The 15,531-nt window shown below is 40.1% G+C and overlaps 1 protein-coding gene across 1 annotated transcript; it reads left to right on the top strand.

The window, feature by feature from the left end:
- The first annotated feature begins 246 nt into the window (after window positions 1-246).
- On the top strand, window positions 247-14,088 carry LOC310822866 (arf-GAP with coiled-coil, ANK repeat and PH domain-containing protein 2). Its single transcript, XM_083695410.1, has 23 exons — window positions 247-446; window positions 684-754; window positions 878-935; window positions 1,043-1,162; window positions 1,299-1,352; window positions 1,810-1,868; window positions 2,101-2,284; window positions 2,912-2,956; window positions 3,768-3,863; window positions 4,035-4,109; window positions 4,219-4,322; window positions 4,433-4,484; window positions 4,607-4,707; window positions 5,575-5,686; window positions 5,789-5,982; window positions 6,071-6,140; window positions 6,244-6,338; window positions 10,489-10,565; window positions 10,686-10,840; window positions 11,413-11,522; window positions 11,689-11,799; window positions 11,951-12,012; window positions 13,045-14,088. Exons 2-23 carry the CDS (start codon window positions 702-704, stop codon window positions 13,194-13,196), a joined length of 2,139 nt encoding a protein of 712 aa, XP_083551536.1. The 5' UTR covers window positions 247-446; window positions 684-701; the 3' UTR covers window positions 13,197-14,088.
- Window positions 14,089-15,531: the final 1,443 nt, after the last annotated feature.

Raw genomic sequence — 15,531 nt, 5'->3', positions numbered from 1 at the left:
AGACTCTGCAAGGGTTGCTCATCCAAAATGAGTCCAAGATATTTATATAATATTAATACAAGGCACAGTAGGTGGCGGTAATGCACCATTCAAGTTGCCAACCGCCCTAAAACCCCATCGAAGAAGAGAAAGGAGAAGTTTGTGGAGGATTTCAGACCCGGAAGTGATTGCAGCTTCTAACCTCTGCTTCAAGCGGCTGTCATTCCGGATACTTACAAGAATCTGAATCAACACATTGCAAGGATACAGCTGTTGACATGAGAGTTAGTTGATACCAAACTATTGCAGCATTTCCGTTAAACTGTTACATTCATGCATCCCTAGCCTAGTGTGTAATACCGGTTACTGCCGCTAGTTAGCGGTACAACGAGTGATCTTTCGATTCGATATTTTTGTAACCCTAACCCTGCTCTCCGTTATTCGAGTGATACGGATGCGACTATTTGGTAGGGGAATTACATACTTCCAGAATTTGTCGATTTCTTCCTGTTTGCCCACCAACTAGCTGACATTGAGCACCACAATTGTGATTTTCTTTTTTTTCTTTTTACATTTTGTATCCGTTTATAGTATTGCACGTTGGTTACAATCTCATGAAGACAGTAAACAGTGTTGTGTTAGATAAGGTATTCCTCCCCAATGCAATTGTCACCAACCTTTTATAAAAATCTGTCCTGCTGAAGAGAATTTACACTGTTGAAATGGATTCATTCTTGGACTTTGAAGAATGCATTAAAGACTCGCCTGCATTTAGGTTGGTAATATCACCTCCAACACAACTTGATATGATACATGCATCTCACCTCTGGTTGTGAGGTTTATGAATTGTGTCGAGTTTTTTTGGGAGGGAGATTAATGTGTGTTGTTGTTATTATAGGCTTACCCTGGACCAGTGTGAGACTAATGTGGCAGATCTGGAGGGCCGAGTGGAAAAGGTGCAAAATTGTTTGTGCACCAAAAATAACAGAATTTTGCTCATTCAGTCAAGTCAGTAGTAGTAAGTGCTATCTCGCTGAGTCTACATATATCCCCCCCCATTCAGGTGATGATGCTTTGTGGAAAAATGGTTGAATCAGGGCAAGCATACAATACTGCAAATCAACTGTTCCTCGCTGGATTGGCTGAGTTTTCCATGTACCACAAGCGAGACAGTGTCATAATGGTATGGACGGGGGAAAGAGGGTAGAGACGTAGAGATGTTGATTGCAAACATTAGAAGTTGGGAGAAAGTGTTGAAAGTTGAATGCATTGTTAGTAAATTGATCATGTTTGCTGAATTAACTTCTCTTTTATCATAGAACTGCATGGGTCAATTCACTCAAGGGCTACAGGAGATGATAAACTTTCATACTGTGAGTTCCAACTGAAACTGATGCCATGGATTTGTTATTTGACTCTTTGCTCTACCTCTATTAGGGTTTCCACTAGATGTCCATAGTGCAAAAGCAAAATTGGTTACACTTACCCCATCAACATGGTTTTGCATCAAAGTGAATTTGCTATTTCATCTTGATTTAGAGTTAAGTTTAGGTATAAGGTTTGGGGATAGTGGTTGAAAACACTAACAGTCAGCTGTTTGTAAGGCACCCCTACAAGTCAATTAATTAAAACAATTTAGCTATAGGGGCATGTCTTTCTCTGTGAAAGACTCATGCTGCCAACAGTATGTCACCATCTTCAGAATATATGCCTGACGAATGTTCACTCATCATGTACAGTATACTGTTCATTATTAGACATACTGCATATTATTTTTTGTGTTGACTTAACAATGTTTTCTTCTCCCAAATTGTTACTCCTTTCTGACAGATGCTGTTTGACCAGACACAGAAAGCCATCACTCAGCAGCTTACAAACCTCCTAACACAGTATGTTGATGGACATCCACAATGATTTATTGTAAATGCATTGCATTCTGTATTTCACTCCCTCACAGACATTTGTACAGGGCAGTCATATTTTTGCTTTTGCTCGTCATGTTGTTTCCTTCTTTGTTTCCTTGGTTTCACTTTTTTATTATAACCCAGTGGTTATAATTTTATTATAACCCAGTGGAAATTGCACAGCTTGAGAAAATACCTCTCTGCCCTGGTCACTTAGGTTCCTTCCCCAGTTAGGAGAGACCAGGAAGGAGTTTGTGAGAATTGGAGAAGATCTGGAAATGGCAGCGGTGAAAAATGCTCAGATATCCCACCACAAAGTCACAGACGCAGAGCGTGCGAGCCATCTGTTGTTAGCCACACGTAAATGTTACCAGCACTTTGCTTTGGATTACTGCTTACAGGTAAGTCCTATGAATAACCATATACATAACCAATACTAGGGTCTATTGCTTCTTGTGTGTTATCGTCAATAACTTAATTTCACTTAGTTGATTGGAGTAGGAAAGTTTATACAGTGAGAAGTGCTGGGTGATTTACTTGACTTACTGTGTGTAAACACTCAATAGTTATTGAATGTGTGATTCCTCAGAGAACAGATGATTACTAGTGAAGTAGGCATTTCCAGAGACTATAGCATTGCCCTTTGCCTTCAATTACTGAATCGATTTCGATGACAAAGGGATCACAAAGACATCCTGGAACTACGGGAGGTTATTTGTTTACGGTTTGAGCAAGCAGGTTAGAGTACTGGCTGTTGAGAGAGGCCCAAGAGAGCAGGGTGGATATGTAATATACATATAATATACTGTGATGATTATCACAAAAGGAGTTAAACCTTGATTAACAGATTGTCTAGCTTCTCTTTGGCCTCCTCAGCCATGTAAGATTTGTAAAAGTGGTCATATGCTACACATGCACAATGCAGTATGTCTTTTTTTCTACACTGAAATTCAATTAGTAAATTTATTGTTATCAAATTTTGTGTTTGTTAATCTGACCCTCTGACCATTATCTGGCTCTTTTTGCAGCTGAATAATTTCAAGGCCCAACAGAAGATGGACATCTTAAATTCTGTGAGTCTCCATTTCATAGCTGTTGTGAATAATTGACACAGACAATGACTATCCCAGTACATCAAGATTAGCAGACGATTTGTAGTACGAAAATGGAGTAGGCAAGGTAATATACACTAACTGAGCACTTTATTACGAACACCTGTACACCTTCTCATGATGGAGGTGGTGTAATGGTGTGGGGAATGCGCAGAGAAAAGCCTGAAAACATTAGGAGAACTTGGACACGAACTTGGACACGATATCCAGGCGTGGACAGCAGGGGCTGTCTATTCTTTTAAAATATTTGGAATTTCTAACGGCCATGATAATTTCCGCTATATCTAAAAGGCATCTTTGGTCCTGCCAGAGCTCCACAGGTTGTATTTAAATCAATCATTTAAGTCATGGTTCCAAACCGCGTTGCCATTGTGCACAGCATCCTGAATTCCCATTGGTTGACTTTCTCAATCACAACGTAGCACACCTCACACTGCACGAGTAGAAAGGAGCCACGACCCAAAAAGTCTGACATGTCAGAATTCAAATCAGATGTGATCGTGTCTTCTCTTCATGTCATTGACCAACTCACATTGTGCGAGTCAAGGCGTCAAGATCATCGCATAGGACCCATAGGTGTTTACAGCGGACATGTAAATGTTGTCGTGATTACTTGGCTTACGGCAAATTTGTGAAATCTTGCGGTGTCTGGCCTGCTTATTGGAAAATAGGCTAGAGCACACGTTTTTGTAAATATTCTGTAGAGAGAGCATTTAGATTTTCTTGATGTTAGTAGAATCTGCTTGATCTGTTATTTTGTTGTCTTTTTCAGGTGTTTTCATATTTCCATGCCCAGTACACTTTCTTTCACCAAGGTTTTGACTTGCTTAGGGACCTGGAACCTTCTATGAAGACCATGGCTACACAGGTGATAGTAGAATGACAGAAGTATGCTTGTGATTATCAGATGGGGTGAGGTTACTTTAATATAAAACCTTACAGACTATAACCATGTTATACATCACAGTTAACTTTTTTTTGTAATCCCAATATGATTGTTGTTACTGGTTTACAGAGATTTCTCATATGTTGTTGACAGCTTGCCCAACTCTCCACTGAATGTACAACTAAAAGAAAGGACTTGGAAAATACCCACCTTCTGGTCCAACAGAGAGTGAGTATTGTTGGCCAAGTGTTTTCCCCACTTTTCACCACCTGAATACTTAATAGTTGATTTAACAGTGCTGTAACTGAAGTGTGTATCAATTTGCTGTCTTGCCTAGGATGCCTCAGGGGAGCCCATAGTTAGTTATTGTCCTGGTGGTGGTGAGACTATACAGAGCTACCTCTTTAAAAGATCCCGAAGAAAGAATAAGACATGGAAACGGTAAGAGAGATTTCTGCAGAGAAATAAGTTTTTGTTGTAGCAATGCTTTTGTTTTGTTAACCAGTGGCAGTAACCCACTTCCTAGTATTTAATACAATTTCTTGCTTTAGATGCTGGTTCTCCATTAAAGATAACCAGCTTATTTACAGAAAATCACATAAGGTAGGACTTTTCTGGGGGGATTTTTAGGCTTTGACATGTAAACATGTGTTACAATTGTGTAGAATTATTTTATGTGACCTTGAAGAAGTGATTGACAGTTCAGCTCTCTTCATATTCTGTAGGAGGAGCCTCTGATACTGTTTCATGATCTCAGTCTCTGTGCTGTGAAGTCTCTGGACAGCATTGACCGGCGCTTCTGTTTTGAGTTGGTGTCCGTTCAAAAGTAAGCAGTTTCAGTTTCTGTCTGTGATGCTTAATCTCAGTCATTGATGTAGTGCATAGAGATGACAGCAATTGAACTTAAAAATGAAATAACTCAAAAACATTATCACAGATTTACTTTAAAGGCACCATATGCAGAGTTGCACCATCTTTTCACTACAATGAGAATTGTAATGACAATTCAGAATAGTCTCTCCCTTCCCTTGCTCAATACAAACTACTTAATGCTAACTGAAACAATGAATCTGTCAATCATTTTCACGTTTTCATCCAACAAATGTCTTAGTTACATAACCTTGAAACTAGCAACAGTTTGGAAATGTTCACAGAAACATGAACACGGAAATGAGCCAGCCAGCAGAGACACTCACATTTACTAAACCTAAAGTTTCAAACAAGCTTATTACCCAAACAAAATAAAGGCTGTCACACAGGATGTTTACTAGGAAAAATCCCCATTATACATTATTAGCACATGAAGGCTTCCGTCGCTTAGGTCGACTTCCAGCAGTGAGAAATAGTTGCAGCTCACAGGCAGTAGATATAGCCAATGAGCCACACACACGCAGGTTACAGGCCCACAGCAAGTGGTAGATGCCCAGAAATGTCCTGAACATTTTGGAAAAGCAAATTCAGGAGAAGGGCAGGGTCTTGGCAGGTGCACGCACTGTCACAAACTGCCAATGCATCATCATCAAGTAATGATTCAGCATAATTATTTGGTGACATTTTCAAGGGGAAAAGGCTACATATTGCACCTTTAATATCTAGTGGGAATATTTTTTGTGTGATAAACTGAACAAATGTAGAGCTCCCATTGCTGGTTTTTGAGATAGATCCCTTGCTTGCCTTGTTCCCCTCTGCCCAGATGCTGTGCCCTCCAGACAGATTCAGAGGAGCTGAAGCAGTCCTGGGTTAGTGCTGTGCAAGGGAGCATAGATATGGCTTACTGCCAGAGATTGGATTCCCATCAGCCTCAGGTAGCAAAAGCTGTCATACCAAGGTTCATAAAAACAAATGAGCAGACTGAATTGGAAAAGAACCCACAATTAAAGACATTGTAAATATGCCTGTCTGTCCAGCCCAAAGAGAGCCCTCTGCCAGTCCAGAGCCCAGACCTTCAGCCTGGACAGCCCCCTATAAGGCCTGCTGCTCTAGGTGTGGCTCTCCAGGGTCAAGGGAACCACAGATGCTGTGACTGTGGGGAGGAGGAGCCACGTTGGGCTAGCGTCAACCTGGGCATAACCCTGTGCATTGAGTGCTCTGGTATCCACAGGTACTACCATGCTGTGATGTTTGTGCTAGCAATAATGAGGAGTTTTCATTGTGTTCTGTAATGCTGTGTGTGTTGCGGTTGTTTACAGGAGTCTTGGGGTTCACCTCTCCAAAGTGCGATCACTCACACTAGACTCCTGGGGACCAGAGCAGCTGAAGGTAGCAGAACAGTCACATGCTTGTGGGTGATTATAAGTAGTGCATCTTGAGGTAAAGGTTAGAAGTATATGGTATTTTTCAGATCTCTCTTGCTCCTCTGCAGCTGCTATGCATTCTAGGTAATGATATCATCAATGGGATATATGAGGCCAGATGTACAGAGGAGGGCAGACTGAAGCCCAGTTCTGATAGCCCACGGTAAGCACTGATCACTAGAGTTTCTTTGGCAACACTGTTAAACCTCTGCATTGGTGAAAAAAAGGAGTTGATTATCAAAAGCTTGTGTACAACACTAATATGACTTTGATGGACTGTTAAATATGACTTTGATGGATTTCTTTTGACATTGACAATACGCTGGGGAAACAGAATTGTTTCCCTCAATTCTCACAATGGCTGCTTTTCTATACTCAACAGGTCCACAAGTCTGGAAAGGTTTTGTAAATTTGGTAAATTTTTCTATGGATTTAATGCAATTTGACATGCACAATATAGTAACCCTAAATGCCACCACTGTCTGATATGTGTTGATCATTCCAAGCTAGCCATGCATCTATAGCTATCAGATTGGAGCCGGAACGTAGTCGGGGCATCAAGTGTGACGGTTTACTTTCCCAGCATGTTGAGAGCAGAGGCGGAAGTCCGCCTTGGCTCAGGACTCCAGCATTCTAGTGGTTTTGCTGTCAGAACAACTCTTTTATCAATGAGATTGTAGCTATATGGTTGTGTTAACTTTAACGAATTACAAACATACAATATACATGCATATATATACTTGCTAACAATTAAATATGGTACAATTGTACAGAAACTTTCAGTTTTTCATCTTCTGACGAAAAGATGAAAAGTTACAGTGGATACGTCACAACTCATAAACTCGGGTACCAGCATTCTGGTCCGAGTTCCCCTCTTGGAACTCTGACTTGGAGGGTAATTCTAGTGGTTATTTCCCACTCTGGAACTTGTATCTCAGTTTTCAGCAGCAGCCGAACACACCAACCCATTGACTTGTTTTGCATTTTCGTGTGTAAGGATTCTGTTCACAGGGTTATTGTTATTAATTGTTGGGAGACAAAATAATTAAGAAACGGTTACCAGAACCAAACTCCCTGTTGATTGCAAGATCCTCTCTAAACCTCTAGCTAGGAGGCTAGACGTCTCTCTAAACCTCTAGCTAGGAGGCTAGACGTCTCTCTAAACCTCTAGCTAGGAGGCTAGACGTCTCTCTAAACCTCTAGCTAGGAGGCTAGACGTCTCTCTAAACCTCTAGCTAGGAGGCTAGACGTCTCCCTACCCCACCTGTTGAAGCCAGATCAGACATGATTCGTCAAGCAGAGACTTTCTGGCATTAATGTCAGACGACTCATAAATGTTATTCATCATGCTGAGGTCATCAGCTAGAGGTGTAGTTATTTCCCCTGATGCTGAAAAAGCATTTGACATGATTGAATGGGGATATTTATTCGATACTTTGAAGTGGTTTGATTTGGGAGGAGTTTATAAAATGGATACAACTATTAATGTTTATCGCTCTTCAATGGCCACGGTAGTAGTGAATGTAACAATCTCCACAGAATTTATTTTAGAGAGCATTTTTATTTTTCACTTTCCTTTGCATTAGCGATTTAACCACTCACTGAATCTATAAGGACCCATGTTGGCATTGATAGTATTATAGGGATAGTTCACTATGTAACTACTTATAGTCACGTGGTTCCTTACCTAAGAAACTGTCTTCCATGATTCAGATGTTGTTTAAATAGCCATTACTAACTTCAGTTAGTAGTAGTTATAGTTTAGTTTATAGTTTTTTCCCTTCAATTCATTGAGTTATATGCAGATGACATACAGTGCCCAGTGTAAGTAATAGGACAGTGAAGCATTTTTTCTTCTTTCTGTGCTGAAGAATTGGAATAAACAACACTGAAGGAGAGAGAAAGGACTAGACAGGTAAAGAATAAAGACATACATTTATTCCCCAGTACAACTTCAGACAGTTATGGACATGATAAAGTGGACTTGTCACATGACCAACTAACACAAGTTAACATTACACTATATCTGACTTGAAAATATATTTTACTAAATAATGACTGATAATGATTTGCTCATTCCTGTGTGACAGACACTCGATCATATTGTATCATAGATTCCATTAAGAGTACCCAATACGCTATTACTAGGCTTTTAACTTACAGTGAAGTTGATGACTCGACTCTACTTGTTGCTAACTATGCATGCAAACAGTAGACATTAATGGTGAATTCTGTGTGATAACCTGGTCACGATTATGTCGTGCTGTTTTAACAGAACCTTTATCTAGAGCACAACATTACATTAATGCACATAGGAAGAATGAGAATAATTTAATAGTTTCAAAGAAACATTTGAAAGTAAAATAAACAAACTGTAGTATGGAATGGAAGTTTAACCATAAATCTAACGCTGTATGTGTCAAGGACACACAGGAGAATGGTGCCCATCACAGGCCTAACCCAAAACTCAAAGAAAATCTTGCTGTCGTTGTCCTTAAATACCATCCCAACAATAGGACATCAGAGACATCGATGGGAAAGGCCTGTTGGCCTATCCGATATACATTATAATGGCAAAGGAATTGACAACAGGACGTCCACCAGACGTGCTCATTCATCTGTAAGTTGGTGTTCCGGGCTGAGAGAGGGGGGGGGCATTGGTCACCATTCACAACGGACGATCAGACAATCACTGTCTTTGTATCAGCCACATTTAAACACATTTAAATCACATGGCTGGAGCCACCAAATCCATCTACAGCTCTACATTCCAAAAGATTGGATTTTAAATCAAACAGTTACTATGAGGCCAACAAGTGGAAAGGTCTTGACTGGCCAAGTCAATCTTCATATTGCCAATTGAACATTCATTTAATTTCCTGATGATAAGATTTTAGGCAAAAAAAACACAAAACAAACAACAACTGGAGATTGCTGCAGTACAGGCCTTGTAGAGCATCACCAGAAGGATTGTCAAATCAAAAATCTAAACCAAAATCTAAACATGAGTGCTTAATTTTGATATTATATGAATCTGTCCCATTACTTTTGGTGCCCTGAAATGGGGGGGACTATGTATAAAGTGTTCAAAAAAGTGTATACAATATGTACAGAAATACGATCAAATAAAAGCAGAGAATCTCTACTTTAAACTCAATGTCCCATTCCGTACACTGGGCACTGTCAGTCAAATACTGACGGCATTGATGAAACAAAGAAGGCATGGGAGAAAGATCTGGGGGTCGAGCTTGAGAAAGTATAGCTGGTCTCAAGCAATTAGCTCTATAAACATCACATTTACCTGTAACAGACATAAACAAACTCAGTTTCAAATTCTACACAAGCAGGTTCAACCCACAAATCTCCCCCATATGTTGCAAGTACCAAACTGGCAATGGTTCTTATTGCCATTGGCTCTGGATGTGCCAAGAAATAAAACTGTTTTGGAACACAGTTTCCACTGAATTGAATACATGAGATGAACAACATCTCTCAGGGAAGCAGTTATTGATGGCCAGAAAATGTTTCTTGTTATAATAACATGATATGTCTAGATGATCATTACATTGTGTATCTTTTGTGCTGTAATATAGCTGAAGTTGTACATGCCTGACTCATCCTAACTACCCCACCAAGTGGATATGAGAAATCAAGTTTGAAAAAAAGAGATGTATGCGTTGCTGTGTCTCTTTACGAGAATGGAAACAGAAACTTTTTATTTTTGTTGTCTTGTGTCTGTTATTGTATTTTGTTGTAGTTGTTGTTTTGTTGTAGTAGTTGTTTGTTAGTTTTTGTATGATGGTTGTCTGTTGATGTCTGTATCATCTGTCTTGTTGTCTAGCAGCCATATCCCAAGTAAGGTCTCAATGGCTAGAAGGACAGTTGATGGGGGGAGGGGGAGGGTTATGGTATTGGAAGGGGGGAGGGTGGTGGGTGCCCACATGTTTGTAGCACATCGTGGATATGGCTTTGTTTTGTCTTTGCACATTCCCAAAAATTATATATATTGAAGATGTTGAAGAGGGAACCAAACTCTAGTTAATCGGAAAATAAAACATAAAATAAACTGTAGGCCTATGTGTAACACAATGCTTATATTAGCTATTTTTTAAAATTCATATGGGAATTTTTCGGCTTGAACCAGAAGTAAGTGCACAGACTACACTTTGACAAAACCATTCGGCTCTCTATTGGGCTTAACAAAGTTCTGACTTTAAATAAAGCTACAGCAGCAAAGTAGCTTTGATATCTCTAATTATATATATAATTTATTTGTCACTGTCTCCTGTTTAAAGCATGGTTCTCTCTTTCAGTCCGGAGAAAGAGACATGGATTAAAGACAAGTATGTGGAGAAAAGATTTGTTAAGGATGCCAGCTCTCCTTACACAAGTAGGTAGCTACTCACAGTAGAGGTTTAGGTTTGATGCAGTAGGTGTAATGGGTGTGCATACAATGACTCATACACTTTTGCTCAGTCCTTCTTGAATTACCCCAAGTTCATCTTTCTAGAAACCGGCAAAGACAATGCAGGACACAAGTTATACCAGGCTGCATCTGAAGGGGACCTTGTCTCTATGGCAACTGCATTGGCCCAAGGGGCAGGGGTGAACTGGAGCCACCCTGAGGAACAGGGACGCATAGCTCTCATTGGTTCAGCTATTGGGGTGAGTAATGTGGACAGTGCCCTCAATAAGTATTGGAAAGATATGTGTGTGGACGTCGCTTCATCATACAGCAAGACAGTGAAAGTGAAAGTTCTAGAGTGGCCAAGTCAGATTTCAATCCAATTGAGCATACATTTCATTTGTTGAAGAGGGAACTTGGCAAAAAGACCTCAAATCAAACAACTGAGGATGGCTGCAGTACAGGCCTGGCAGAGCATCACCAGAGAATATACTCAGTGTCTGGTGGGGTCAATGGGTTGCAGACTTCAGGCAGTTATTGCATGCAAAGGATTGTTGACCAAATACTAAACTTACTTTTGGAGCCTTGAAATAGGGGGAGTATGAAATGGTGAAACCAATCTGAAAAAAGAAACCATTGAGTAAAAGCTGAGAATCTCTACTTTAACCTCATAGTTTTATAATTATTTGATTTAAAATCCAAACTGTTGGAGTATAGAGCTAAAACAAGAGAAAATGCATCCCCTTTCAAATACTTATGGAGGGCTCTGTATAACATTTGTTATGCCTACCAGTATGTTTACATAGTGTATGGTGCCCATGTTTGTCTGCAGGGCTCACTTTTGGCCTGTGAGTTCCTACTGCAGAATGGAGCTAATATGAACTACCGTGACCAGCGAGGCCAAGGGGCCCTTCATGTTGCTGCCACTTGGGGCCACACTGGGTAAGGGCTACACCATGTCCTCACATAGGAGATATTTATAAAGTTATATCTGAACCTCATGTATCCTATAGCAATATCTTAGGCTCTAGTCGAGCAAACAATTGGTTGGTTTAAATCAGTTTAGTAGATGCAAATGGTTAAGACCTGTACTTCATGGCTCTCACAGGCAGGTATGTCTACTTCTAAAGAAAGGAGCCAATCAGTATGCAGTTGACGAGAGGGGACAGGATCCACTCGCCATCGCCATAGAGACAGCACATGCTGACATTGTTACCCTGTAAGCAATTCCACTTTGACATGCAGAAAAAGTGAAAGGTTCCTAGTTAGTGGAAAAGGGTTTTTTGCTTTGGTGTCGGTGAAAATGGCCTATATGTACATGTGTTTTTTTGTACACATTTTCTAGAATTTTGATTGTGTCTATCCCACAGACTACGAATGGCTCGCATGAATGAGGAGATGAGAGACTCTGAGGGATTCTTTGGATCTATGGGTACAACTTTAATATTAACTTTATTTCTATAGCCCAATACCAGTTGAGTTGCAAGTCATGGTGATTTCAAAATGTTGGGGTAAAACAACCAATAAAGGGTTATCCTTTAGCAGGCACATGCACAGACTTATGGAAGGGCAGGTGCTCAGCATGATGATAATAAAAAGGCTGTATACTTCTATGCTTATATATATACACACCCAAATATCTAATGGTCTGGGTGATGTTTTCTTGGCACACTTTGGGCCCCTTAGTACCAATTGAGCATCGTTTAAACGCCACAGCCTACCTGAGTATTGTTGCTGACCATGTCCATCCCTTTATGACCACAGTGTACCCATCTTCTGATGGCTACTTCCAGCAGGATAACGCGGCATGTCACAAAGCTCACATCATCTCAAACTGGTTTCTTGAACATGACAATGAGTTCACTGTACTCCAATGGCCTCCACAGTAACCAGATCTCAATCCAATAGAGCACCTTTGGGATGTGGTGGAACGCGAGATTCACATCATGGGTAGTAGGATAATTGATAAACAACAATATTAACTGTTAAAGCTGTCACAGTTGACATGCATCAAGACTGCTGCGATTGGGTGTAGTTCATATACTTCTACATGCATCAAGCGCTCCAATGCAATGACGTCACTAATGCCTATCCAGGAATATAGATCAGTGGCCTGGCTACCTGGAGTTTTCACTCTGGGTTGGAGAAGGGGTTGAGCCAACGAGCTCAATGGGCGGGGTGTGGGGAACTGGAACCTGGAAGGTTGAGTTGACTGACCTGACCAGACCAGAGAGGAGCAAATAATGATCTAAATTAGAATCCGCAAGATAGCAATTGAATAAGAAAAGAGGAGGGAACTTTGTGAGTGTCATTGCACAGGAGCAGGGGCCGCTTCCCCACTTCGGCCCATACTGTGCACGTGCCTGTCCTTTCAGGATTTCATTCTCTGTGGTTTCTGTCTGTGCTGAGTGCAAACACCTCAATGATGTGTCATTTTGCTGAACTGCTTATATGTTACTTTTAGGTGATGATGAGACTTTTCAAGACATCTTTCGTGACTTCAGTGATATGGCATCTCATGATCCAGAAAGACTCACCCGTCGACAGTTCGGCAGAGGCACAGACAAGGGGAAAAAGATGGTCAATGACAAGCATGAAGAGGAGGAGGAGACCTAGATATTATAAAGGAAAAGGGCATTACTACTCTGGTCAGGATTGAGAAACCCTGGTCATTGAGGGCTGCAGTGTCTGACAGTTTAAATTGCCTCAGCTGTTAAATGATATGCATAAATTCAGACTTGAAGAAACCTCAAAAATGGGTTTAGTGGAAGCCCCAACTAATTGATTGTCTGCTTCTGTTTTGAGATAAGGTTGTTGAGTGATGGGTAAAGTTATAAGAACAAATTGTCTAGCAGTTGACACACCCTCAAGAACTACTGAATGCATGAAGTATTTCAATCCTGTTTTTTACTTATTATTACAGTGTGCCTCTTAATATTGCATATAATTCAGAAGTCTGGGGCAAGATTATATACTTATACAATATGTATTCTTGTGTTAAACTGAGCAGACTTCTTAACTTTCAAGGAATGGATTCCCCAATTTGTGTTAATGGATGTAAGATGAATGGATAAGTATAGACTGGATTGCATTACCCAAAAAGTACATGATAAGGGATATACCATTGATAATTAGGGATATGCTAATTTTACATATTTAAATACTAAAGTATTGTATTTTAATCTGTTGGTAGGGATTTTAGCCACTCCAATATTCCAGATGTTACTGCATGACTTAAACACTGACCGAACAGCTGCATAGTGCACACATGTTACTAGCTACTTAGAGGTCACCTGAGAGGGACCGATTGCTTAATTAAACCAGCTCATCTCTCACTTTGGGCCTGGATCTAATTGGAAGCAATTGGTCTCCTTATTATCAAGTTATTCGTATATTTTTGATTGTAAAGGAATTCATTGGACCAAAACAGTAAAGTGAGAATGCATTTCATTTTCCTGAGATTTTGAATGCAATATTTTACTGTGACACATGCACAATTAAATATGAGTTAACACATGTTTTGAGATTTTCTTTCAGAATTGGAATGATAATGAAGTTGATTACAAGGTTTAATATCAGTCAATTCCATTTTAGGAAACTGTAAATTATATGGTTTGCCCGCTGGAGACGATGTTTTATCACACAGATAGGAGAAGCTAATTCTATTAATTTAATCTGGAAATCATGTCACATAGCTAGCTCAGAGGAATTCAATTTAGTATTATTTTTTTTATTGCAACACAACATATACAGTCAGGCATTAGCAGCAATGACAATCACCATACATAAAATAAAACAAAAACAAACAAATGGATGGACACCAAATATTTAATAAAAAGACATACTTTTCTTATTTCTATGTAGTTTAAAGGAATCAATTACAAAGGGGAACTCAAAGGCTTTAAATCTAGGCATTGTTTTAGAAAATGTGCATTTGTGTATGTACAATTTCCCGTTTTTTTTTCTCTTGTGAGTGAAATTATGTTCAGAATTCTCTGTAAAGTACAAAACAAAATCATCCCAAAAACGGATAAATCGCATTCATAAAACAGATGAATCAGTGAACTCTACTGTGACCTCCTCCCATACAGCCAGGAACCTTGGGGTGATCCTTGACAACCACTTATCCTGTGTGGCAATGTTACGACTCTAGATGAAAACTCGTCTACGTCTAGGGGCTGAAGAGGAGTCGCAACAAAAGGTAGTACACCGAACTTATTGTAGAAATTAAACAATAACAAGCCACATCCAACTATTATATAGGTATTTATTTGATCAGGGCAAACACAACACAAGACACACGCCAATGAGAAAAGATAACTACGAGCGGTGCCAAAGCAAAGAAATCATAAACAAAAGTGATGTCTTAAACTAGTGCAATAGTAGTCTATACTGTAACGACCCTGTGTAAGGCCCGTTAGCAGCTCCGCCAAGGGAGTTAACTCTCTTGGTGTTGTGGCTAGCGCGGCCGGTTTGTAAGCGGAAGGTTGCGAGTTCGATACCCGCTTAAGGCAAGCTACTCTGCCCCGCCGTTCGTTACAATACTATCAGGGCTATGCTAAAGTGCTATGCTACACTAGACTAATACATAATGGGGCGGCACCCACTCCTAACCTGGTGAATTTTAACAGAGGTGAGCCTACGTGATGGAAATGTAAACCCCTGGGTCTCTTACCTATTCACCTTACCCCTATGGCGTACAAATAACAGAGAGACAAATTATGAGAAAAATAAGTAAACAATGACTTAAATCTAACAAAAGAAAACACTACGTCAACTAATACGTATGTGATTCGAATAAACAATTGAATCGCGAGTCGACGGCTAACACAAGACTACAATGAAACGGGTCAACCCCCGAGGGGAAGTCCGGCGGAGCTTTTAAAGGAAACGGACAGCCCTCTGATTGGACAGGAACAGATGAGTGATGGGGACGAATGGCCAATTGCTG

Source organism: Argentina silus (genome assembly GCF_951799395.1).
Source record: "Argentina silus genome assembly, chromosome: X".
NCBI lineage: Eukaryota > Metazoa > Chordata > Actinopteri > Argentiniformes > Argentinidae > Argentina > Argentina silus.
The sequence above is the reverse complement of the archived record's forward strand: the minus strand, read 5'-3'. Positions and strand labels throughout refer to the sequence as shown.

Excerpts from the sequence above, each read along its gene's own strand:
- LOC310822866 (XM_083695410.1), top strand. The coding sequence starts at position 702 with ATGGATTCATTCTTGGACTTTGAAGAATGCATTAAAGACTCGCCTGCA. Across the intron at positions 1,869-2,100 it reads CTTACAAACCTCCTAACACA|GTTCCTTCCCCAGTTAGGAG; the intron begins GTATGTTGATGG and ends CTGGTCACTTAG. Across the intron at positions 5,687-5,788 it reads TGGATTCCCATCAGCCTCAG|CCCAAAGAGAGCCCTCTGCC; the intron begins GTAGCAAAAGCT and ends CTGTCTGTCCAG.